Source organism: Aptenodytes patagonicus, chromosome 30 (genome assembly GCF_965638725.1).
Source record: "Aptenodytes patagonicus chromosome 30, bAptPat1.pri.cur, whole genome shotgun sequence".
NCBI classification, from domain to species: Eukaryota; Metazoa; Chordata; class Aves; order Sphenisciformes; family Spheniscidae; genus Aptenodytes; species Aptenodytes patagonicus.
The window spans coordinates 107,521-133,286 of record NC_134978.1 but is presented as its reverse complement, the minus strand read 5'-3'; the positions used below and the strand labels follow the sequence as shown (position 1 = coordinate 133,286).

The 25,766-nt window shown below is 55.4% G+C and overlaps 2 protein-coding genes across 2 annotated transcripts in view; both read left to right on the top strand.

Annotated features, from left to right (window-relative positions):
• WIZ (WIZ zinc finger) overlaps positions 1–3,149 on the top strand; it is a 59,724-nt gene extending 56,575 nt beyond the window's left edge. The window contains exons 8-12 of the mRNA XM_076360830.1: positions 69–605; positions 870–1,400; positions 1,895–2,335; positions 2,627–2,819; positions 2,990–3,149. Coding sequence (XP_076216945.1) covers positions 69–605; positions 870–1,400; positions 1,895–2,335; positions 2,627–2,819; positions 2,990–3,149 — 1,862 coding nt within the window. The remainder of the gene's footprint in view (positions 1–68; positions 606–869; positions 1,401–1,894; positions 2,336–2,626; positions 2,820–2,989) is intronic.
• Positions 3,150–6,998: 3,849 nt separating this feature from the next.
• Positions 6,999–20,002, top strand: AKAP8L (A-kinase anchoring protein 8 like). The gene is made up of 13 exons (XM_076360840.1): positions 6,999–7,061; positions 8,520–8,552; positions 9,624–9,864; positions 12,000–12,468; positions 12,904–13,027; positions 13,194–13,249; positions 13,912–13,948; positions 15,338–15,446; positions 15,817–15,958; positions 16,453–16,558; positions 17,077–17,207; positions 18,219–18,314; positions 18,841–20,002. Exons 1-13 carry the CDS (start codon positions 7,049–7,051, stop codon positions 19,360–19,362), a joined length of 2,079 nt encoding a protein of 692 aa, XP_076216955.1. The 5' UTR covers positions 6,999–7,048; the 3' UTR covers positions 19,363–20,002.
• The last annotated feature ends 5,764 nt before the right edge of the window (positions 20,003–25,766 follow it).

Below are 25,766 nucleotides of genomic sequence, written 5' to 3'. Positions count from 1 at the left end.
GTCTGTCCTGTCCGTCCGTTGAGCAACGCCGGTCTTTCTTCTCTCTCTTTCTCTTTCTCTCCCCGCAGCCTCGGGGTCGGAGCCGGTGCGAGACATCCGCTGCGAGTTCTGCGGCGAATACTTCGAGAACCGCAAAGGGCTGTCGAGCCACGCTCGATCCCACCTCCGACAAATGGGGGTGACCGAGTGGTACGTCAACGGCTCGCCCATCGACACGCTACGGGAGATCCTCAAACGGAGAACCCAACCGCGGAGCAGCGCCTCTAATCCCGCCGGTCCCGGGCAAAAAGCCATGGCCAAGACCCTCTTGGGCAGCATGGGATCCTTGGAGCCGCGCGGTCCTGGAGAGATTCACATCCACACCCTCACCAAGAAGGTCCAGCAACCCGGCAGCCCCATGGGGCAATCTCCTACCTCGTCCCCACCTCCCACCGCCCGGAAGATGTTTCCAGGCCTTTCTCCTCCCTCCTTGCAGAAGAAACTCAAACAAGATCAACTGAGGGTGGAAATCAAACGGGAGATGATGTCGGGAGGACTCCACGGAGAACCTCACCCGTCCGACCGAGCCTGGTCCCCGCGGGAGGAGATGTCTCCCTTGAACCTCTGTAAGTGCACGGCCGTCGCCTTCCCCGCTCTGTCTGCGGGGCCGAGTGGGACCGCGCTCCCTCGGGGACGGGGACACGGGGGTCCCTCTTGCTCTGGGAGGGGCCGAGGGCTCTCCCCGGTGCTCTGGGGGGGGAGCCCACATCATCTTCCGTGGGCCGTGGTGTCGGGGGACCCCTCGCTGCGGCCAGGGAGGAGCGGAGGGCGGGGGGGGGGGGGGTTAAGCCCGGTCCCTCTCCCCCCTGACCCCACGTCTCTCCCCGCAGCCTCCCGAGCCGACCCGGTGCGAGACATCCGCTGCGAGTTTTGCGGCGAGTATTTCGAAAACCGCAAAGGTTTGTCGAGCCACGCTCGATCTCACCTCCGACAAATGGGGGTGACCGAGTGGTCGGTCAACGGTTCGCCCATCGACACGCTACGGGAGATCCTCAAGAAGAAATCCAAACCCTGCGTTATCAAGAAGGAACCGCACACCTCCAGCATCGAACCCCCTAAATCTATCGGGGAGGAAGGGACGGATCCCAAGTCCCCCGGAAAAATCCTGCAGGGCATGGCCCTGCCTCCCCTGGGCGGGCGGACGGGGAAACCCAACCCCGGCAGTTCCACCTTGAACCGGGAGATCTCGTTGTCGCCTCTCACCAGCAAACCCCAGGGCGGTTTCCTGACGCCGTTGTCTGCCAAACGGCCCTTACAGGACGATCGGTTGGGGCCTCACGCCGAAGTCAAGCACAAGGCGTACATCCAGACCGAGCTGCCCTTCAAAACCAAGTCCGTGCACGACAAACCTGCGCACACGTGTAAGTGGGGGGGATGCGGGATGGGGGGGGAGGGCGCGGGGAGGAGAGAAGCGCGGTGCGGCCCCTCCCCGGGATGTCCGTCGTGCGGTGGGGTGGGCACGGTGAACCCCCAGCCCCGTGCCGGGAAGGGTTTTTGGCTCGGGGCGGGATGCAGAGCAGGGAGAGGGGTGCGGAGGTTTGGGGTTGTTGCTTCCCCTGATCCAAATGAGCCTGGTTCCGTGGAGCCTTCTCCACCCCCGACACCCCCACCCCCACCCCCACGCACCACCCCCACCCCCCCCACCCCCGCAGCGGGGCCGGGGGACGCTTCTGGAGCTGGAAAAACACGGGGAATTTCAATCCCACGGTGGACCTGCCTCCGCGCAGAGCGGGGAGGCACCGGCGTTGCGGGGGGGGGAACCGGCCCCGTGCCGCGTCCCTGCCTTCGCCCGTTCACCCCCCGCCCCGCGTTCCCCCTGCCCCTCCCGCCCCCCCCCCCCCCTCCCCCCCCCCAGCTAGCGAAGCCTGCTGCGAGCTGTGCGGCCTCTACTTCGAGAACCGCAAAGCCTTGGCCAGCCACGCGCGGGCGCATCTCCGGCAATTCGGCGTCACCGAATGGTGCGTTAACGGTTCGCCTATCGAGACCCTCAGCGAATGGATCCGACATCGACCCCAAAAAGCCGGCGCTTACCGTAGCTACATCCAAGGCGGGCGACCCTTCACCAAGAAATTCCGTAACTCTTCCCACGCCCGGGATCACGACGGCGGTGCTCGACGGATGCCGCTCAGCCTTCAAGCCGGCGGCGTGACCCTTCTGAGCAAAGGGTTGACGGGAGATTTGGCTCACGGCGATGCCGGAAAAATCCTGGATGGGGGAAGCAGCGGTGAGCGACCCATGATCACTTCCCCCCTCTCGTTGGTGAAGGTGGAGGAACATCAACGCTCGAACATCAACAGTGAGTTGGGGAGAAGCCAGCCGGGAGCGGGGCAGAGGGGGTCTCCAGCACCGGCAGAGCACCGGGGAAAAACCCTCTCCTGTCCCCTCTGCCCGTTCCCGGCAGCGCCGGAAGGGGGGGGTCTTTAGCTGAGGGCCCCCCCCCTTCTTCCTCCTCCTCTTCCTCCCAGGGACCCAGTTCCCCTGATGAGCGGGGGCCGCTCCCTGAAAGCAGGGAGGCTGTGCCGCGCCGGCGGTGCCGTGCCGCCGCCCCGAGCTAACCCCTCCCCACCCCCCATTTCTCCTATCCCAGAGTTCGAGCGGAGGCAAGCGAGGCCCCTGGACGCCCCGCTCCGCCGGGAAGAGGAAGGGGCCGAATTCCAACAGAAAATGGAGGAGACACGGCAGCCGCCGCCGCGGATGAGGCCGGTGCCTTCCCTGGTCCCTCGCCCGCCGCAAACCTCCTTGGTGAAGTTCGTGGGGAACATCTACACCCTCAAATGCAGGTAGGTCCTCTCGGGAAAGGGGGGTTTCATTCCGTATCCCTAGGGATCCTCTTTCCCGGCTGGAAGCGCTGCCTTTCCCTGCTCCGCGGCGTGGATCCCTCTTTTTGGGGGCTGTCTCCACCCCTTCCCCCAAAACCGCGATTCCCGAGCTGGTGCCGTGTCCTCCATAGGTTCTGCGAGGTGGAATTCCAAGGTCCCCTCTCCATCCAGGAGGAATGGGTACGGCATCTCCAGCGACACATCCTGGAAATGAATTTCTCCAAAGCGGATCCTTTACGGGGCGAAGATCCCCCCCCCACCCGAACCCCCCCACCCTTCGAGGCTCAGTAACAGGAGCCCAAACCCCGGCTCTCACCGTGACGGAGCCGGCGCGGGGAAGCGACCGCGGATGTCGCCGGAACATTCCTCACCTCCCCCTTCCCGCATCCACGATTCCTTATTTTTTTGGGGGGGGGGGGGGGGGGAAAGGGGGGATCGATCCCTGCCTTCCCCCCCCCCCCCCCCCCCCCCGCCTCCTTCCAGGGGATGAGCCAGGGGGCGGGGGGAGGCGGGGGACGACACGCGATCCCGGCCACAAGCACTACATGGATCAAGAACAACCCTCAGCGATCCCGCGGGAGACATGCGGCAACCGGGATCCGGCATCGGATCGGGGAGGGAACGACTCGATGCCGGTCCCGGCACGGGGGTGGCGGGATTTTCCCCCCTCCCTCGCTTCCAAAATCTGCTTTTTTTTTTTGGGGGGGGGTTTTTTGGTTTTTTTTTTTAACCCAAAGAGCAAACGGTGCCGCCTTTACCGGCGGCGATTCGGGATGGAGCCGGGCCGGAGGGAATTTCGGGGAGCAGCCGCGTTCCCGGAAAACGCTGTGGATTTGTATATGACCCTTAGAGTTATTGTATATTCGATTCTTTTTTTTTTTTTATTATTATTTTATTTTTTTTCCCCTCCCCCGTAGGCGACGATGAAATTTAGTCTCGCGTAGATGTCGGAATCCCTCGGTTCCGGGGGTTGCATGTTGCCCAAAATCCCTTTTCCCACACCAAAAAAAACCAAACCCCAAACCGCCGCCGTTTCCCTCCTGCTTTTCCACCGCGGCAAAAAAAAAACAAACACCAACCAAACCCCCCACGCCGGATTCACCGCTTCCCCCCCCCCCCCCCCCGCCCCTTGCCGCCACCGCCGTATCCCGTTTAATTTCACCGGAGAGGAGCAGCGGGTGAGCGCAAACCCGCCGGAGAAAAGAAAGTCCGGTGGGAGCCGGAAAAATCCCCAGGGAATTCCCGGCATTCCTCTCCGGAATCGGCCGTGGCGGCGCCGGAGGATTCGGCTCAGTCCCGTCCCCCCCCCCGTCCCCCCCCCCAGTTTCACCGTTGCTTTATTATTTCTTTATTTTTCCCGGTTTTTTCCTTGTCTAGCTCCATAGACCTGACTTTTTTAAACTCTAGATTTGTGTAGAAATAAGGAATATTCATTTTTATTTGGAAATCCCAAAACTTCCGAATTTCGGAAGGAATTTTAACGGATAAATATTTTTTCTTTTTTCTTTTTTTTTTTTTTTTTTTTTTTTTTTATTTCCACTTTTTTTGGGGCATATTCTGGTGATTCTTGTACCCGGGAATATGGGACGATGGATTAAATTCTTCTGGAAATGAAGCTGGGGGAGAGCGGAGTCTCTGGATACCCGGAATGTGGGGATTGGGGGCGGGGTTGGGGGTCCCTGGGGGGGGGGGGGGAGGCGGTTTTGGGGGGGATTGGGGTGGTTTTAGGGCCTCCCCCCCCCCCCCCCCCCTTCCCGCAGAAGGAAGGGGAGGGGGGTGTCAGGATGTGGCCGTGTCCCCAGGGAAAAGGGGACACTGGGGTCGGGATGTGGCTGTGTCCCGGGACATGGGGACACTGGGGTCAGGATTGTCCCCAGGGAAAAGGGGACGGCGGGGTTGGGATGAGACATGTCTGGGGATATGGGGACAGCGGGGTCAGGATTGTCCCCGGGGACAAGGGGACGGCGGGGTCGGGATGTGGCCGTGTCCTGGGGCATGGGGACAAGTGGGGTCAGGGGGAGGCCGTGTCCCCTGGGAAAAGGGGCAGCGGGGTCGGGATGTGGCCCTGTGTTGGGAGGAGGGACACTGGGGTCGGGATGTGGCCGTGTCCCGGGACATGGGGACACTGGGTCACAGTGTCCCCGGGACAAGGGGACACCGGGGTCAGGCTGTGGCCGTGCCCGGGGATATGGGGACGGCGGGGTCGGGATGTGGCCGTGTCCTGCGACATGGGGACAGCGGGGTCGGGATGTGGCCCTGTGTTGGGAGGAGGGGACGGCGGGGTCAGGATGCGGCCATGTCCCTGGGACAGGGGACAGCGGGGTCAGGATTGTCCCCAGGGAAGAGGGGACGGCGGGGTCAGGATTGTCCCCAGGGAAGAGGGGACGGCGGGGTCAGGATGCGGCCATGTCCTGGGACATGGGGACACTGGGGTCAGGTGTCCCTGGGGACAAGGGGACACGGGGGTCAGGATGAGCCATGTCCGGGGACATGGGGACAGTGGGGTCAGGGCGAGGCCGTGTTCCCGGGGACAAGGGGACGGTGGGGTCAGGATTGTCCCCAGGGACAAGGGGGCAGCAGGGTCGGGATGTGGCCGTGTCCTGGGGCATGGGGACACTGGGGCCAGGTGTCCCCGGGGAGAAGGGGACGGCAGGGTCAGGATGTGGCCGTGTCCTGTGACATGGGGACAGCGGGGTCGGGATGTGGCCCTGTGTTGGGAAGAGGGGACGGCGGGGTCAGGATTGTCCCCAGGGAAGAGGGGACGGCGGGGTCGGGATGTGGCCGTGTCCTGGGACATGGGGACAAGTGGGGTCAGGGGGAGGCCGTGTCCCCCGGGAAAAGGGGGCAGCGGGGTCGGGATGTGGCCCTGTGTTGGGAGGAGGGGACACTGGGGTCGGGATGTGGCCGTGTCCCGGGACATGGGGACACTGGGGTCAGGTGTCCCCGGGGACAAGGGGACACCGGGGTCAGGCTGTGGCCGTGTCCGGGGATATGGGGACGGCGGGGTCGGGATGTGGCCGTGTCCTGCGACATGGGGACAGCGGGGTCAGGCGCTGGCCTTGTCCCCAGGGAAAAAGGGGACACCGGGGTCGGGATGAGCCGTGTCTGGGGATATGGGGACAGCGGGGTCGGGATGTGGCCCTGTGTTGGGAGGAGGGGACGGCGGGGTCAGGATGCGGCCATGTCCTGGGACAGGGGACAGCGGGGTCAGGATTGTCCCCAGGGAAGAGGGGACGGCGGGGTCAGGATGCGGCCATGTCCTGGGACATGGGGACACTGGGGTCAGGTGTCCCCGGGGACAAGGGGACACGGGGGTCAGGATGAGCCGTGTCCGGGGACATGGGGACAGTGGGGTCGGGGGGGGCCGTGTCCCCGGGGACAAGGGGACGGCGGGGTCGGGATGAGCCGTGTCCGGGGACAGCGGGGTCGGGCCGTGGCCCCTGTCTGGGCCGGTGGAAGCCGCCACCCGGCACCCCGCGACAGCCGCGCCCACGGGTGACACGGGGGGGGGGTGTGTGTCCCCGTGAGTCCCCCGTGCGCGCGCCCGCCCGTCCCCCCCGGGGGGGGGGGACGCAGACACGCGTGACGCGCGCGCGCACGTTCGCGGGTGGGTGACGCGCGGCAGGCGCGCGCCCGCTCCCGGCACGCGGCCCCCCACGCGGGTGGGTCGCGCGGGTCCCTGGCGGGGCGGAGCCTTCGCAGCCGCAGCCAATAGCAGCAGGCGCCGCGGCGCGGGGGGGGCGGGGCTGGAAGCCCGAGGCGGGTCTGTGGCGCTATTGGCGCAGGCGGGGTCAGCCCGCCCCCCTAGCTGTCCAATCAGAGAACAGAGCGGTGGCGGTCACGCCTCCTCGCGCGGTGACAGCCACGCCGATCAATCGGCGCTCGGTCTTGCGGGTTCCATTGAGCGAGGAGCCCGCCGCGCCGCGATTGACAGCTGCCCCCGCCGACCGCCGCGGGGGCCGCCCAATGGAACGCGAGGGAGGTGGTGAGCGACATCCGCCGGCCGCCAATGGGAGCCGCGGATCACGCGGGGAGGCCGGACCAACGGCGGCGGGGCGCGGGGGGGCCGCCGACCAATGAGAGCGGGGGAGGCGGAGCGGCGCGGCCAATGGGGCGGGGAGGCGGGGCCCGCGCGCCGCCGTTACCGTCTCGCGCAGGAGGAGGCGGCGGCGGGCGGCGGCGCCGCCATCATGAGCTACTCAGGTGAGGGGCGGCGGCGCAAGATGGCGGCGGGGGCGGCCCCGCGGGGGAGCCGGGGCACGGCCGGGGCTGCCGCGGCCCCCGCCGGCCCTCGGGTGGTCGGCTGCGAGGCCGGGGAAGGCCGGAGCCTGCGGGCGCTGCGGCTCGGGCGGGCCCCTGAGGGGCGCTGGGCGCTGCCGCCGTCCGGCCTCGTCCCGTCCCCGTGTCAGCGGGGCCTCGCGGCTGGGAGGTGGCTCTGCCTCCGGCCCAGCGCCTCGGAGCCCCGCTGTGGCCGCGGCCCCTCCGGCTCCCACCCCCGGGACCCCGGCCCGCTGCTCCCCGGGGAGCTTCCAGCCCCGATGCGGGTGGCGGGGGAGAAAGGAGCGAGCCAGACTGTATTTCTGACAGAAAATTGATTTATTTTAAGCATAACCGTGATCAAGCTTAATTAGGTTCCATCTGATTTCTGTCTGGCGGTGGCGGCTGACAGGAATTCCTCATCCTCGCTCGGGTTACGGCCGTAATCCTCCTTCTCGCCTAATTTAGTGGCGATTTTGCCTTTCCTTCTTTCAATCTTGACGTCTTTTATTCCTTTGCCGGCTCCTGGAGCGGCAGCTCAGCTCACCTGTGGAGTACGGTGGGTGTAGGAAGCGATTTGCCGCTCTATTCGGTGTCGGCTGTTGTGGCTGGACGTGGCTCAGGCTGTAACTGGGGGGTGGGGGGGGAGAAAATTAATAAATTACCTTTCTTCTGCGAAGAGGAGTTTCTAATTAAGGGGGAAATCGCAACAAGAACCTGCAAGGTAACGTCGCTTTCCCATAGTGTGTGTGTGGATTGATACGAAGGCAAGCGGTGCGCATACGTACCCTGGCTAATGAGGCTGTAATTACTTTGAAAATTAACGTCGGGGTAACGGTTTCTCGACCGGGGAGCGTGGGACGTCGGTGTCTCGGCCGGGGCTTCTCCGGACCGCGTCCTGCCATCCCGGTATCTCCACCTTCAGCTGGTTTCCTGCAAGGGCAAAGTGCAGCGATGCCGTCAAGATATGTTTCGCCTCAAAGGGCGTCTGAATGTCAGTCCCGGGAGGCTGCAGGTTGACGGACAATGGGATTAAAACTTCCCCGACGTGTCCCGGTCCCCCCTCCTTCGGCGTTAATCGGAGCGGGGTTTATTCCGTGCGAGATCCCTCTCGCTTTCCCGAACGCTTCGCCTCTGCTCCCAAAATACTCGGTCGTGGAAATCGTTACCGGGAGCTCAGCTTGAAATTAAAACCTGTTTTTTTGCATAAGATGAGCAAAGGACACATGGGAAGGTGTCATTGCTGGGGCGACGTTAAGGTCTGATTGCTTCGATACTTGGTGCAAGACTCGTGGATTATTCGGGGCGTCGCTCCGTTTTGACGCTGGGTAACGAGAATCTCTTCGGCTACGAGTGCCACGATAGCGATAAACTCGTCTCTAATTGCTTTTCGCTCTTTTCTAGGTTATGGAGACTGGAACTCTGGGACGAACAGAGGCAAGTACAATAAAAACTGGAGTAATGTTTTATTACCTTCCACTTCAGATCCATTTCCCGAGCCTGAGGGAGATGTGCCGAGGTCGGTGACGAACAACCGCCGTCCCGCCGCAGCACAGACCCTGTGTAGCCTCTTACTGTCCCGCCTGTGTGACGATTTTCTTCTTTGATTTTAAAAAGTCATGTTGAAGCCAACAGAAAACTTTGCTGTAACTGGTTGCACAGGAAAACTGTTCTAGGCAAAATATTTGGGGTTTGGGATTGTTTTCCCCCCAAAAAAAACCCCTTCTGCTACTTGGAAAACCCGCAGGCAATGATGTAAATCGAGGCTTGGGGAGACAGTGGAAATACAAACTCCCTCTCCGCGTGTGCCAGCAGCGAAATAAAAGGTCAGGGAGAAGAAAAACCTAAATTTTAATCCTCAGCAGGCTTTTAATTGGCTCTGTGTGTTATTCCTACGGTGGTTATTTTTCTGTTTATAACAGTTTTGGTTTCCTTAGCGAGAGGAGAAGCCTCTCTGTCGCTTTCTGATCTAAAATGTGTGGGAAACGCGAGGCTGAAAGTGGTTTTGCTTTCAGTGCTCGGCTGTACCGTCTCTGAAGAGGACAGGTACGGGCTATAGCGTCATCCCTTTGGATTGAAGGGCTTATAAAGCAGCTTATATAGGCCCCGGGGAAGGTATGTCCTAGCTGCATCCGTCTGGTTACCGACAGCTTTCGTATCCAACTAAAAACCAGCTTAAAATGGTTCTTTGGTATCTCTGCGTTAACCCAAAACAGGTTTTTATGGAGGCTTTGCCTTGGCCGTGTTTATTCCTCTCCGGAGCAGGTTAGATGGAGGAAGCTATAGGCTGTGGCTGTGTTTTATGGGACTTACACGAGCGAATTGTTCCCTTAAACCTTTGTGAGCTCAACGGTTCAAAGTTTATAGGTGACTTAAATAGAAATTTGAGCTTTTTTTTTTATTTTAACTCCCTGTGGCGACTGCTTGGGGCATCTTCATTCGAATGAAAATATTAGCGAAGCCGGGTAACTAGAAATAAACCCAGCTCTCTTATTTTTGTTGTTCCAGGTTACGAGGGATACAGTTATGGCTATGGATACGGCCAGGATAACTCGGGTAATTACGGATACGGCATGGCCACGTCGAACTCCTGGGAAATGGCCAATTCGGACGTTGACATGAACCCCGACGGTTCGGGCGGCGGCAACGCCGACGCCGTCATCGCGAAAATGAACCAGCGCTTGGACATGGTGTCGCACATGGACACGGACACGATGCAAGGAGGACACTACGGATCTGGCGGAGACAGGTGAGCGCAGGGCGTGAGGCGAGGAGACGCGGTAACGATCTGCTGCTCGTTAAGAGTTGTTGCTGCTCGGTTTGTTCCTTGCTGGTCTCGTTCTTGCCTTTTCCGGCGTCGTGACTCAAGTGAGTGTCCAGAGCTGGCTCAGCCGTCCTCCTCTCACCTGCTGTAACTGTAAAATAGGATTTTACACTAAGTTTTCATCCGTGTCTTGCAAAAAAAAAAAATCCAGATTTGGGACTTAAAGCGCAGCATTTCCAGCAGTGGCTAAAATTTAGGATTCTTCAGTAAAATAATTATTATAAGGAATCCTTTTTATTCCTCGTTCTCACAAGCTTATTTACTTGTAGAGCAGTGTTAAGGAAAACAAGGCGCTATTTCATACTTAATCTGCGTTTAAATTACTAATTTTGATTACTAGATTGACTTCTGCTGCTGGAGTGAGGTTTTTGTAGCCAGTGTCGCAGTAGATGCTCAGCTCCTTGCTGATCTGTGTTAATGTTTCAGTACTAATAAACAGGATTCTTTCCCCAAAGATTTCTTATTTATTAACGTGCACTGTGGGGTTTGAGCCAGGATTTGGTATTTCTGCAGGGCGACTACTTGCTCCAGGTTTTTAATGCCTTAAATAAGTAAAAGTACGTTGGACAAGGTAAAATCCAGGAGTGAATATTAATAAATGTGATGTGACTGTTTTCTACTCCACTCCTACGCCTCCAAAACCGTAACTCTCCTACGAAATGACACGTCCGTACTGCTATATCCAATGGATTTGTTTCGGTCGCTTGCTCAGCTTAGCTGCGCTGGAAAGAGTTTGCCGAATAGTTCCCTGGATTCTTGTCCCTTCAAACATCGTTTTGGGCTTCTCCGCTTTGATCTCGTGTGCCGGCAGCCGGCTGCTCACAGACACGCTCCTGCCTGCGGCGTGTTTCCACCGGTTCGGCGCCGCCGTACCCGTTGGGAATGGGGTAGGCTTTATCAAAAAGCTAAAAATTTCCTGCTCTGTGCAGGAAATAATGAGAAACGTGGTAAGAGGAAGATAAATCACTTGGAGAACGTTGGCTCCGTGCTACTACGGAGCAGAGGAGGAGCCGCTCACCCTCCAGCTGAGCGTAACCGGACACTGGCAGCTCCTCCATCGGTGCCCAACCTGATTTTGTAGCTCCACTGTCTCTCCTTGTATCAGCGGGGTGACTTTCTTCTTACCTTGGAGCCATGATGACATCTCTTTCTCCCCCGCTGATTCGCATCTCCGCGCTCCTGAGGCCTCGCTGTAAAGCGCAGCGGCTGGGGGGGGGGGGGGGGGTGGTCACGCTTTGACGAGGCTCGTTAAGTTCAGCGTCATGATCTTTTCTTGAGCAGCAGGTTTCCTCCTCGCCTGCCTTGTCAGTCAAAGCGCTGCCGGCAAGCACGCGAAGCCTTAAATTCCAGTACGAAGCGTGTGCCGCAGTTTTAGTATTGCAGAATATAAAAATCCTCCGCAGCCTCATTTCTAAGAGGGGAAAAAAAAAATCGATTTGGGGCATATGTTGGCTTTGCAGTTGGGAAAACAGTTTGTTAATGGCTGGATTGCATATGGGGAGTGAGGAAGGATGGGTCTGGAATAGGTCTTTGGTTGGGCCAAGGTGCTCCTTGAGTAGCTGAGGAGTAAATCTCGCTGCTCCTGGAAGTGTTTCTGGATAAGGTGGAACTTGCTGTGAGGACGAGCAGCTCGTGGTTTGCTTCGGCTGCTCCTAAAGCTCGTTTTGAAGCAGATGTTTGGGAGCGGGGAATGACCCCTGACACCAGCCTCAGCTGGTGAAGGAACTTTTGCTCAATGTGGGGGTTTTTTTATTCTTTTAAAAGAATAAAATTTTGGTAATTCTGAAAGAAATGGATGGTTCGAGGGGCTCCCTGGCATCAGGGTTTTCCCGTGTCTAAAGGTCTCTGGTTCCTCCACCACTGGCACTGAAACCTTGAAGCTCTGTCACCAGCTCTTGCTGGTCCATGTCCTGTCCCACCACGCAGTGAAATATGTCCCATGTTGAGTGAAACGTCTGGCGATTGAAAAAAATAAACGTAAAAATCTCTTTCGAAGGGTTTTGTCTGCTTAACCTCTGCCACCGTTTCTCAGTGGTGTCTCGCCGACGCGTCTCTTGCAGGTACGACTCGTACGAATCCTACGACTCGAGGTCTTCGATGAACGACCGTGACATGTACCGGTCCGGCTACGATTACAACGAGTCCGAACACGACAACGATAACGCCTACGAAGGTCACTACGACAACTTCTACGGGAACCGCCGGGATCAATACCAGAACAGAGCACGGGATAACTTTGGTCAACGGGGTCAGAATTGGGGTAGAGACGGACGCAATAACAGACCCATGGCGTCTTCCTATCCTGGGCGCATGGGCGGACAGTGGAACGAGCCTCCGCAATCGATGGGATCACGGGGTCTCGGTCCCCACGGCTCCTCCAGGCTCCCTTCCCTCTTCTCCCACAACATTATCCCAGAACTCAGCATGTTCCAGGGAATGCGAGGTTTCTCGGGAAATATGCGTTACGGAGGAGGAATGATGAAACAACGAATGAGGAGAAACTGGAAAATGTGGGACTCGGATTTTAAAGTAAGTACTTGTGCAATATCCTCCCACCTGCTCGGCTCGGATAGAGACTTATTTCCCAACAGACCCACGTGTCCTGCAGGGAAGGGCTCCAAAATGCTCTCTGGGAAGGGATAATATATAGTTCTGTGTGTTACTGGCTTTGTAGCCTGTTTTCTCCTAAGCAGACAGAGAAGGCTGCGCTCAGTTGCACAGCAGCATTGATACATGGGATGTTTTAATCCTAAAAGCTTTGTTTTCTGAAGGTAGGAGAATATTGCAGTCCTTCACAGCTTAATTGCCTATCGCACGGGATAGAGGTGTGGTGGATTAAGTCCTGCCCTGATCAACTCTGCCTGTCAGAAACTTAACTCGCTAAAAATGAGTGAAACAAGACATTGCTGGCTGCAGAGGGCACCCGCTCGTATCGCTGGGATTAACCTTTCTCTTCTCTCGCAGCCCCAGAAAAAGAAAATCAAGAAAGATCCCACCGCGAAGAAGCGGAAGCAAACGAACAGCTCCGATGAACCCGACAGCAAGGCGGCAAAGACGGATGGCTCCGACAACTCCGACTCCGACAACGGTGAGAGCGGAGCGGCTTCGCGGCGCGCTCGGGAGCGGTATAAACCTGCCGCTCCCTTTATTTCCGGCAGAGCCATCGTGCTTTGCCACGTGTTTAACGCGGTGGCAAATCTGTTGGTGACGGTCTGGGTTACTTCTCTTTATGCTGACTGTGTTGTTTCTTTCAGAGGAGGGAACGGAAGGAGAATCAGGAGAAAAAGAGGAGAAAGAGGGCTCCAGAGGTGTAAGTAACTCTTGAAAACTACTTTACTGTGATTAAAAGCTGTGGTTCTAGTTGGAGGTGCAGGAGCCGGTGAGGGCAGATCCCCGGACTCCCGCGTTATTCCCAAACCGAGTCAGGGGGCAGAGGCTCGGACAAGCAGGGGGGAGAGGATGGAAATAAAATGCTCCGTCCCGGGAAGCGTGGATGTTACAGGGGTTTCCCAGTTGCACCCACTGGCCGCAATGTCACTGCGAGACACTTTACGGTGGCGAAATGCAGTAAAAATACCCATGCGCAAAGAGCTTTAACTAAGGAAAACCCCAAAATCAATTGCCTGCGACGCAGAGAATCCCGAAGCGTGGGATTACGTTGCCTCGCTCTAGGTGGGGACTGAAGGCACCCCTCCACCGGCGCCCTTCAGCTTGGTGGGGGGAGATCTCTCGGATGGAAGACCTGCAGGTGTTGTAGAAGCACCTCCTGCCGAGCGAGCGGGCGCCGCGCCGGATTTCCCTGCGCTAAGGGAGCGTGGAGCGGCCGGATCCGGTGGAGACGTCGCTCCTCCGTGCGGTGCTTTGAGTGCCTGGGGAGGGTTTGAGAGGAAGGGTGCTGGTGGAGATGTCACGCCAGCCTCCAGGCGTTCGCTTTCTCTAGATGGTTTTAACTTCCCGACGTTGCATTTTTAGGAGGGGGAAGACGAAGAAGGAAAAGATTTGGAGAAAGGTGAGTTGGTGTGTGCGACAGCTCGTTTGCGCTCCGCGCGGAGCATAACCCCCCTCCAGTCGAGGGCTCCGACGTGGCCAGGAGATTTCCAATTAAATCTGATGAGTTTATTCAGGCTCCTTCGGTTCTTAGAGTCCGTTCGCTCCGTTTGCCTTGTGGCTTCGTTGTCCCTTCTGGTTCGTTGCGTCTTGGTGACCTGAGCTAAACCTCTGCACCTTCTCGATGAAGGGCGATTTGGCTTCCGCGCCTGTCCCCGAGTCCCCTGGGGACGCTGGTCCGGTGCTGTGATAGATATCAGAGGCGGGGTCCTACGAGCGAGAGCGGTCGAGGCTCTTGCGTGCGAGGCTCCGGTGGAATTGCATCGCCGTAGCCGGCGGAGAGAAACGGGGGAGCCCTTCCCAGGGCCACGATTCACTTGTTCTTCAGGATGAGACCTGTCAGATCTCCGCTGACGGGGGGACAGGGGACTAGCTCAGCTGTAATGTCTGCATTTAGTCAGATGAATCCCATCCTTTGTGTCTGCTCAGGGATAAGGAAATGCTGTAAAAGCCCTGCTAGGGAGGAGCTGGATCCCTTGGTCAAGGTAGGTTGGTGAAGCTGCTAGCCTGGGCCTTAGGGAACCAGATTTAATTTCCCGCTGTGCCGTAGACTTGACTTTGGGTAAGTTGTTGGGGCTGTGAAACGGGATAGAGCTTCCCGGCTTGGAGAGACGGGACCGGTCGGAGAAGCACCGCGATACCCGAAGGGAGCTTAGAGAAGGAGGAGGGCTGGAAAGAAACCTCTTGGCAACATTCATGGGGGGGGGGGGGGGGTGTGGTCCTTGCTGCCCGTCCCACCGGTGGGCAGCATAAATTTGATCCCGGGACGTGCCCGCCCGTACGCCAGGGCGGGCAGAGACAGAAGCAGCTTTTCCGTCCCAAAAATAAGTGATGTAAATTTTGGTTCCCCTTACCCAAGCTTTATCGCATTGCCAGTGGTTGCTTTGAGGCTGAGCAAATCCGAGCGGGTGGTACTTCAAATAATTGAACTAATTAATACTTAAAACCGTGTAAAACCAGTCGTAGTAAATAGTAATTAAAATAAAGAGCTGGGAAACCGCATTAGAGTCCGTCTGCCGTGGTTCTCCCCTCTGCCCCCCCCACCCACCAAGCCTGTCCCAGTGCAAGGTTGGTTTTTTTTGGAAAAAAGCTAATTTGGGGTGGACGGTGCTGTCGTCTAAAGCAGAGGTTTATCTGTAGTTGGCTGGTGGGAGCAGCTTCTTGACTCTACGGCACCTCTAGGTTGTGCGGGTTGGTCGGGCTGACGACTAAACTTGTCGAGGGAAATTCTCTTTAATCAGGTGGTGTCCTCAAGTAGTGCCCTGAAATACAACCTGCTTTAAACACTTAGGTGCTTTAACAATTCAAGAAGAGATCAGTCAAATCAAACGCAAATTGCAGGCGGGCAAGAAAACTCAAGAGAGGCAAAAGAAGAGGCATCGGGATCGCATGGTAGAAAGGTAACGTCTCCTGTTTTGTTTTATTTCTTTTTTTTTTTTTTTAGCGATGTTGCTTGCTTCTCTGGGACTGTAGCACTCGCAGCCGGGGTCCGTCCTGTTGTTCCCAGTTGTCGTAGTGTTTTGTCTGTTCCTTGTAGAAGCTGCTTTGCTCTCCTGCCGGTCTTCTTGCCGTCCATGCTTAAAAGATAAATAGAAATGGGAAAACCTTCCGGGAAACAATCCCGTAAATGCTCAAAGGGTTGGAGACTTCCCATAAGTTTATCTGCCACCCCTTAAATAGAGCAAGGGAGCGGATCCGGTGAGAAAGCGGTACCCAGTAGAGCCGGAATGGATTGGCTTGAATATCGCCTCCCTCCGACTCTCTCAACAGGATCCAGTTTGTTTGTTCGTTATGCAAATATCGGACCTTCTACGATGACGAGATGAACAGTCACCTCGAGAGTAAATTCCACAAGGAACACTTCAAGTTTGTTGGAACCAAGCTGCCTCAACAAACAGCTGACTTTCTCCAGGTGAGCCTCTGGCTACGTCTGTGTCCCCTAGGTTTAAGAATTTGGGGTTCTATTATTATTATTATTATTATTATTATTATTATTATTATTATTATTATTATTATTATTATTATTATTATTATTATTTCGGAGATGCCGTAAAGCTCCCAAACTGCCCCTCTAAGTAACTGTGTCAGAAACTGCTAGAGACAGTGGAGTAAAGTTGGGCTAAAGTATCCGAGGTGCTACTCCAGCTCTTCCTCGACTGCCCTCTTCTTTTGAACAGGTCGCTTAACCTCTAGTCTCACTGGCCGCACTGGTAGGAAACAAAATACTTGCCCACCACAGATTTCGGTGGCTGGAGTGGGTGACTTAAGCGCTGAAAGGCGGTGCTGCCCGCAGGACAATGCATGGTGGGATTTGTAGGACCTTTAGGATGAGCACGCTAGAGAGGTGCACCTCAAAGTTGGGGGGGGGGGGGGGGAAAGATTAATACCGAATATTCTGCCGTACAGGAATACGTTGCTAATAAAACTAGGAAAACTGAAGAGCGTCGTAAAGCAATTGAAGACATTAACGCGGTTATCCAGCAGATTTATAGGGACCAAGATCTTACGCAAGGTAAGATTTACTACCCGTGCGCGTGCAAGAGTTCCTTTCTCGTGTGTATTGGCTGCCCCGTCAACTCTTTAAATAGTAAAATAGTAAAAAAATAGTAAAAAAGGGAGGCGGGGAACCTGCTGGTGTTGCCGAAGAGTAAAACCTACTGTACGTTCAAGTGCACCGTCAGCCACTTCAGGTTATTACCCGGCTTTGTGGACGCTAGCTAAATGATTAGCTGGCTGAAGAGATTATTATTATTTTTTTTTTTTTTGCAAACACGTAGTGCTGACGCAGCTTGCGTTGCTTGACGTTGCGGCGTGCGGCCGGGTTTGTATCTGGGCCACCGGTATTCTGTCAACCTGGCCGTGTCTAACGCACGCGCCGCTTGGCTCCTCTCCTGCCCCCCGGGAAGACTCTTTTGATGCCGGTGGAAGCGTTAAAAATGAGTTTATAATGGAGGCTGGAGTAAAATCCGTAGCACAGCACAGATCCCCGGATTATTTTCTGGTTAATATTGTTCTTACCTTCCTTTTCAGATGTTGGCATGGAGCATTTTATTAAAAAGGTGGAGGCGGCTCACTGTGCTGCCTGTGACCTCTTCATCCCAATGCAGTACGGCATCATCCAGAAACACTTGAAGTCGCTCGACCACAACCACAACCGCCGGGTGAGTGGGCAGCCTGGCACCTCGGGGGTCTTGCAGGCTTCAGCCGCGATAGGAGGAGCGCGAGTTTGGATGGTTTGAGTTCAGGTGGTTCCTGAAACCAGGGTGAACATTCCTCTGTCCTCTTCAGTGCTGCCTTCCACGGTCTGCAGTTAGTTTTGATGTTCTTGTGTCCCCAGAAATTTTTCTCCACGGTCTGCAGTTAGTTTTGATGTTCTTGTGTCCCCAGAAATTTTTCTCCACGGTCTGCAGTTAGTTTTGATGTTCTTGTGTCCCCAGAAATTTTTCTCCACGGTCTGCAGTTAGTTTTGACTGTTCTTGTGTCCCCAGAAACCTTCCCCTTTGCAAAAGCTGGCGAGCAAGGCGCTCGCGGGATTAAAGCACCTTCAGCAAAGCTTCGTGCCACTCTGAAAACGAGATCTCGTGTCTCTTGCCCCGTTTCTTGCAAAACAAACGGCTTTCTGGCTTCCCCACTTCAACATACATACAGGATGATTTCGTTACAAGCTTTACTGTGCCCACAAGCAGTGATCCGAGGTGATGGCTGTCAGACGACAGCTCTTTCTAGGTATAAAAATACGTATATCGGCACACGACTAAATCTCGACGCGTTACTGTGGCGCTGTCGAGCAGGCTGCGTTACCGTCTGCAGCGCTCGGCTGTTCAGCCGTCCTTCGCTCCCCACGCTTCAGCAGAACCGGAACGCGCCGACTTTCAGCTTCAGTCCCCAGAGACTGAAAGCTGAAACGATCCCGCTGACGGAAGTGGGTGAAACAACCCGCGCAGCTTTTCCTTGGCTGCCCGATACTCGCCTTTCCGAAGCGCGGAATTGAGGAACGTGCAGAAAATCGCGGATTTCTTAAATATTGCTGTGTTGTCACCTACCCAAATACCGAAGCGTGCTCTGTAGCCTGTCGTCCGCTGCTGAGCTGTGACTAATTACTGGCCTCGTAAGTTAATTCAGGACAAAAATCTAAGTGCATGGTTGTTTTTCTTTTTGGTCCTCCCGGACAGGCTATGATGGAGCAGTCCAAGAAATCGTCGCTAGTAGTTGCGAGGAGCATTCTCAACAACAAACTAATCAGTAAGAAACTGGAGCGGTACCTGAAGGTAGGTATTTTTATATATATATATAAAAAAAATATATATATATATCCAAACCGGAGTGGCTTGGTATGGGGTCAAGCTTGTAGCAACACTTTCATGCTGTAGGAATTTTGCGGTAGCTGCCGTTGAGGGTGCTTATTAGCTGAATTTTGAGGCGATTTGGGGAGATTTTTGACCATATATTGGATTCCTGGTTGCTGGTCATCGAGTCTCTACAGTGCAGATGACTTCATCTGTCATCTCCTGCCCCACACGTTACACCGAACCCTGAGCGAGAACGGGATGAGCCAGGCCTCCAGCTTCAATTTGGCGGGAGAGCTGCCCGTTGCTGTGCTGTCGCCGCCAATGTTAGCGTTGATTTGAATTCTCGAGGTGGCGTCTGCTTTCAGGAGCTGCTCACTTGGCTGCTTTTGGTGCAGCCGTAATGCTGAACTTCTTGGGAGGGTTTGCTGGCGTGTAGGCGGTGTGAACGCCTCGAAGCGGCTGGAGATAAACTCGCAGCAGACGAACGTTTGTCTTCTCTTTTCAGGGTGAGAATCCTTTCACGGATGATCCAGAAGAAAAAGAGGAGCATGAGGAAGGGGAAGGGGGAGCCAGTGGAAACGTAGAGGAAGGAACAGCAGAAGGAGCAGATGAAAACAAGGATGAGGAGGAAAATGCGGAAGAAGAAAATCCAGAGGAGGAAAATGCAGAAGAAGAAAATCCAGAGGAAGAAAATCCGGAAGAGGAAAATCCAGAAGAAGAAGAAGAAGAAGAAAACCCAGAGGAGGAAAATCTAGATGAGGAAAACAAGGATCCCGAAGAGAACCCAGAAGGAGCTGAAAATGAGGGGGAGCGAGAAGAAACAGGGACAGAGCCAGAAATCGAGGCACAACCACAAACAGAGGCGGAGCCGGATGCAGAAAACGCGGAGGAGCAGAATTCCCCGCCTGCAGAGGAATCTCTCCCTGAGGAAGAAGAGCAACAGCCAGCAGAAGGTGTGGAGGTGGAAGATGAGGAGGAAGAAAGTGAGGAAGCTGCTGCAGCACAAGAGGACGAGGACGCGGAGTAAACTCTGGAGGGGGGAAACGGCTGTGTAAAAGACCTGACGTATTTTGGGTTGGTTGGTTTGTTTTTTTTTTTCTTTTAAAGAACATAACTGTATCTGTGAATTTCATAGCACATGTTTTGAGTTCTCATTCTACTAAACTCACTTAGGCAGTGGAAGCCTTTACCTGTAAAGTGATTTTTTTTTTTTGGAAAATAGAGGAATTTTTTTTTTTTTTTACCAAATCTTCATTTTAGTAGCTAGGTTTTGTGCGGTCTCTGTTTTTTAGATAGCTTTGTACTAGGAGAATTTCCTTTTGAGCATGTGTGCAAACCAGTGCTACTTCACGATCTGGCGAACGAAACCTCTTCTCTTCCCCTTGAATTGAAACTTTTCTATATTTAACAAAGATGTGGTTTGTCCCCTTAGCCTGTCTGTCTGGAAACATCAGAAATTCTATTCCGGGGTTTTAATTTCTGCGGTGTACGCCGTTTGAGGTTCTGCATAACTTCCATGTGACTGTAATATTCTCCCTGATGTTTTATTCTTCCTTTTAACGCGGAGCGAAACTTAAGTGGTGTCAACATTGTACTGTTTGTAAAATGCTTTCATTTGAAAGGTGAATGTTTTGGTGGGTGGAGATAAAAGGACTATCCTGAGATTACCTGTGACTCTGCCTTAATTTCTGGTGCCCCGGTAAAGCTTGTGAGAGGTTGGAGGCTTAGAACCGGGCTACAAATCCTGCGTCTCCGTGCTCTGGTTCGTTATTTGCATTCAGCTCGGCTTCCCTCTTCAACACTGCAGATGGAGCTGACTTACTCGCCCGTGGCAGCAGTAACCACTTAGCTGAAGCTGTCATCGGTTAATCATCAACTGGAGTACGGATCATCCTCCCTGAAATGAGGGAGAAATAAGGACATCGGTTTCCATGGTACCGCAGAGGTTATTCCTGCTACGGAGAGGGGCGGCTGGGAGCTTTCCTGCCGGATGGGTTGATGGATAAGGACGCGCTTTGCCTTGAATCGCAGGTTGTGACGCCACGTCCGGTCTTAAAAACCTCCAACTTGGTGTAAATTTTCTGTGCAAGAGAAGTTTCCCCCAGCGACGAGCAGAAAGGGAGATTTAAGCATTAACATGAAGACAGAGTGCTGAGACTGTTCCCGACCTCAGACCCTTTCCTCCAGCGCGGGTTCCCGGTGGCAGCGACTGCCGGGTGCTTCAGCTGCGCCCGTGAAGTCCCCTGCGAGCTAACGGGATTGAGAGATGGATGAGCTGAGCTCCGCGAGAGGGAACACTTCACCTGCTCCATGCCAGGGAGATTTATTACCCATGAAAACACCGAGCTCGGGCCCTGAACTGTTTACCCTGGCATCGCCCACTCGCCTTCCCGAGCGGTGAACTGCTCTCCTGCAGATGGACATCTCAAACTAGTCCTGGAAGATTCTTTTCCAAACATAATTAATACCCCGAGTCACTAAATACCTCATCGGGGCTGTAACGAATTTGGCTTGTTCCCTCTTGTGCAGGTATGGCTCGATCCTGAGGTCGACCCTGCGAGCCGTTGGGTGTCGAAGGAGTCGGCCGCCGCTCGCTCCCACCTTTTCCATGGGTTTAATCGGACATCTACCAGTTTTGGGGTGTTTTAGCCTATCGAGCCTGATCCCCAGATCTCGCTTTGATGTGTGTCGACGCCGCTCTGAGCTCCGTTACCGCCGAGCGCCGTTAGCGCGCTGCGGGAACGAACCGGGTGCCTTGGAGGATGCTGGTGGCACTTTAGGGTGGGGGGGGGGCGCGATTTTGAAGGCTGTAAAAGACGAGACGGGGTGCAGGGTCAGAAAGCCGCCTCGGAAGCGTAATCTTCACACATTTTTGCTCTGAAGGCAGATGGGCATTCGGCTGGCCACCGTCATCTGTTCAAATTTAGCCTGTGCCAAGGAAAGAGTCTCAATTCTGTTGCCGCCTTTTACAGCTGCTGGTTTTTTTTTTTTCCCCTCCGTGCTCAGCAGAGCTTTGTGGCGATTTCCAGGTTTCCTCCTGCTTTGCTCCGTAGAAACCCTCTGATCTAGATTTAATCCTGATGGAAACAACTGGGCTTGGCTTTGTTGAAGTGTTAAGACCTGCGCTCTGCTTGCGTTTTACTGCGTTCGAGGATGGATGTTTTAATCAGGGTGGATTTTCAGAAAGCACGATGGGGAAATACCTTTGATTTAAGGTTTACGTAAGAAAATTGAGATTCTTTAATCGGGGTAGGCTGCCTGTAACTTTAAATATCGGGTCCTGGAAGTGGCGAGATCTCTGTGAGCCAGCAGTTCTTTTTAAAAACAGACAAAACCCACCTTTATTTGTAATATAGTGAGTTACACCTTCCTTACGCTTTCCCCTTTCTGCCTTATTTCCTTATTTTCCCCTTTCTGTTGTCCGTGTTTCTCTACTACGCCGTGATACTGGCTTAAAAAAGGAGTTTGAAGAAAAGGGACCATCGAGGGGTGCAGGTTGCGTGTTAAATATGCTGCTTCCCAGCTGGTGGTTTTTCGGGAGGAGGCTCTTCACCTCCTGGACGGCGGCTCCTCCCGTCCACTTTCGCTCGCTCCGGAAGCGTTGGCGTCGATCAAAAAACATCTGCAGAACTTCCAGCAGGAAACAGCGAGTGGAGTTTGGGCTGCTTGCCGCACCGGTTATCTTCTGATTTCCGCCCCCCCCCCCCCCCCACCCTGATTATTAACAAGGGGAGGGAAAATCTGCTGTTGGGGTGAAAGAACAATCTGTAATTAATTCCCTTCTTGTGTAATTGGGGCACAGGCGGAGTGAGGTGACCTCGGTGTTCCTGAAGTTCGGGTGGGAAGGAACACCTTGCCTCCTCTTAGCAGGACCCAGCTTCCCCTTCCAGAGGCGATTTTAATCGACCTGAAAAGCGGTTGAAGAGATAAACGGGCACGTTGCGGGTTTTGGACACTCCCCCGCGCCGTTCTGCCGAGCTTTCTACCTTCTGGTGACGGATTAACTTTACAACAGCCCTTCCCTTGGACTCTGAGCTTTGCGTTCCCTTTCAAACAAAGGTCTGGCCGAGGAGCGAGACCTTCTCGCGAGGCAGCTGGCGCGTGCGAGGAGGTGCTGAGGCCAGATCGCCATCCGTGCTGCCGTGTTGATGAGGTCGGGGCTCACCCAGCTTCTCGGGAGCGTTTTTGGGGCTTGATGGCTGCAACGTGGCTGGGTCCTTATACGCTAAATATCGCCGTGGGTTTGTGTTCCGTGTCAAAATCCTTGAATTAAGTGCAGATATAGGTATGCTGCGTCGGAAATGCTTAGCGCTCGTATACGTAGCGTTAAGGTTTTCATGGCTCTGTGCTCCTCTGGCGTGCAGGCAGTAACCTCCAAACGTCTGACGACAATTAATTAGTCACGCTAACTAAAACCCCCTCGGACGGCTCGAAGCCGAGCAGGATTGACCTCGGTCTGCCCGTGATCCATAGGAACATCCAAGCACCTCGTCCCCGGAGGTGCTGCGCACTCGGAGCACGTGAGCAGAGAAGAGGAGAGGCGAGGAAATCAGCCGGGAAGGGCTCAGAGAAGCCGGCGGGTGCTAAAATCCCGTAGAAACGCCAACTTTCCTGTAAATGTCTTCCCTGAAGGAACTCTCTCTTAAGAGAACTGCTGACGAGTAAGCGATCGCGTAGAGTTCACTGCAGCTCCTCCCGCGTGCCGGTTGCTGTGAGGGACAGGCTTTAGGATACAGGCGCTATACGTCAGGCTGTCGCTCGATTTACGCCCGTCGTGATGGGTTTTCGGATGCCACCGCTTCTCCCCAAGGAAAGGCGAGCTGAATTGTTGCTTCGGCTTGCTTCCCTCCACACTCCATGCGTGTGCTGGTTGTATCCCGCGTTGATTTGTTGGACAACACGCAATTAAGCGCCTCGATTCAAATTTATGCAGCTCGGCATAAATAAGGGTGTTTTTATTTTCCCCCGGAGCATCCTTATGTCCGCTCCAGCTACTGCGCTACCCTCGGCAGTGGCCCTGGCTCTGGGGGTGGTAGCAGATTTAACTTGTATTTTCTGATTGTTCAGCCAAGATCTCAGTTTCTGCTAACGCTCTGGGGTATTTTATCATGTTAGGTAATAATTATAATAATTATAACCATGTGCACCGCTCTAACTCCTGCCTGATCACCCCTGTGCCCAGCGCAGCCCGCTTCTCTCCTTCTCTAGAGTGGTATTTTCGCAGCACCCAAAACAAGAAGGATCTGGGGAGGAGATTTGCGGGAAGAATCCAGGGAAAGAAACTGCAGGAGGTTTTGAGGCGAGTGTTTGGGGTGTTTCGGAGCAGGCAGCCCCGTCTCCTGGCAGGATTTCCTGCAGACGTGCCTGGCCTCGTAGCTCTGCTTCCTTCCGAGGTCTCCGAGGCCGTGGGGAGCATCTCCCAGCGAGGAGTCCTGAGGCGCTCGAGCTCGCTGGGCTATCTATCGGTCATCAGCAAAATGGCGGATGGTAGAACTCGTTTCTGCGGCGTTACATATAGAAACGTACTGATAATGCAGCAGGGCCGCACCCCTTTAACTCCTTACTCCGACTGTGAAGTTGCCGACAGCTTCATGGTCATTTATTTTAATTGTTTTAGATGAGAATCCCACGAACAAGACTTTAAAGGGTATTAAATCGAGGACTTCTTTCAAGGATGTATCACCCAGAGCATCGTTTCACAGTCTGAATGTTTCCGGGCTAGAAATCCCTATGTCATCCCTAAGTATTTCCCGAAGGTACGGAAATAACTGTAGGATTCTGTGAGTCTCCAATCAACGTGCTGAAGTGACCACAGGTCTTAAATCCTCTCCCGTTTCCTTCTAGAATCGGGAAATCAATTTATCTCTGCTCTAATACCTGGCCGCTGGGATAACTTCCAGATTTAGCGGGCGACGATTTCCTTTAGGTGCCACCCATCCATCTTCCGCATCCCGCAGACGATCCGACAGAAGCAGCTCGGGCGTTTGTTCAGCCCTTCTGTCTAAAATCGCTGGGCTTCTCTTTGTCGGACTCTGCATTCCCCGAGGCTTTTTCCCAATTCTGTTAAAACACGTTATCAGCCTCTGCTTGTGCCCTCCTGGCATCCGAGAGGGCTGGAATAACCCTCTCCGCTCTTGGGAGCTGTTATTTCCCCCGCCTCAGACTGTCTCGCAACGCTTCCGCTCCTGCTCTGTCCCCTCCGGCGCCTTTTCTAGGCGTTGCGGCCGCCAGCTGGGAGCATCAAATGGAATCACGCGGCGGCGGCGCGAGCGAGAGGAGGTTGTTCCTCGCACGCCTCAAAACCGTGGAATTTCTTGGGTTTAAGTGGATTAAAGGGGGAAAAATAAATAAATAAAATCCCTCGAGGAGCAAGACGCGTGGCTGAGCCTGGAACGGGGAGATTTTGGGGGGGGGGGGGGGGGGCGGCATCACACCCTCGCCCTGGTTTTACCCTCCGAAGGGGAGACGTTGACCTGGTGGTCGAACGCTACCACCGCTCCCCTCCTCCGCCACGAGCCGTTGCTGTTCCAGGAGTTTTCCTGGAATAGAAGATTTTTCTCCTCGTTCCGCGTCTTTTCTCTTTCAAGCTCCGCCGATCGAAGCTTGCTGGAGCTCGAGGATTGCTCTCTTCCGTGCAGTAAGTAGGTTGAGTTCGTCCCAGGCAGAGCCGAGACCCCACAATCGTCCGTCCTTTACGTCGTTTATAACGATTTCTTTTGTAATTTGAAATAAAAGCGCGTCCGCTTCGGTTCAGGTAATAAAGGAAGGAATTGGGGCTGGAGAAGGTTGCGGCCCGCGAAATGCCGGGCTTGAGGAAGACCACGGATGCTTTCGGGGTACAGCCTGCCTCTCCTCGCCCACTCCCCACCGCCGCCCGTCGACTTTTAAGCTGCTTTAATCTGTTTTTGGGCAAAACCCGAGGCGGGGGGGGAAGAGCGGCTGTCTCGTTGGGCCCAAAGCCCTTGTCAACGCGGCTCCTGGGGCCGCGCTTTGACGGTAGCGTAGATCCGGCTTTGGGGATCCTTCAGCCGCGTGAGGCGAGGGGTTTCGGGGTGGGGGGGTGGTGGGGGGGTGCCCCTCGGAGGGCCCGGTGTCACCGGGCCCGCGGGCCCCACGGCGGCCCCATAATGCACCGTGAGCGGGCGAGCCCCGCGACGCCGGCCAATCAGGAGGGGGAATGGCTGTGAGTGACAGGAGGGAGCCCCGGCGTCGGCCCACGGAGGAAGCGCCTCCGCCAATAGGACCGGGGGATGGATGCCGACGGGGGCGCGCTGGCCAATGGGAGAGGCGGGACGGTCGCGCCGCTAAGAGAGCTCGGCCAATGGCGGGCGCGGGGGCGGGCTTCTGGAGCGCGGCCAATGGAGAGCTTCGTGGGCGGGCCAGAGCGGCGGAGGGGCCCAATGGGCGGCGGGCGCGGCGCGCCTGCGCAGC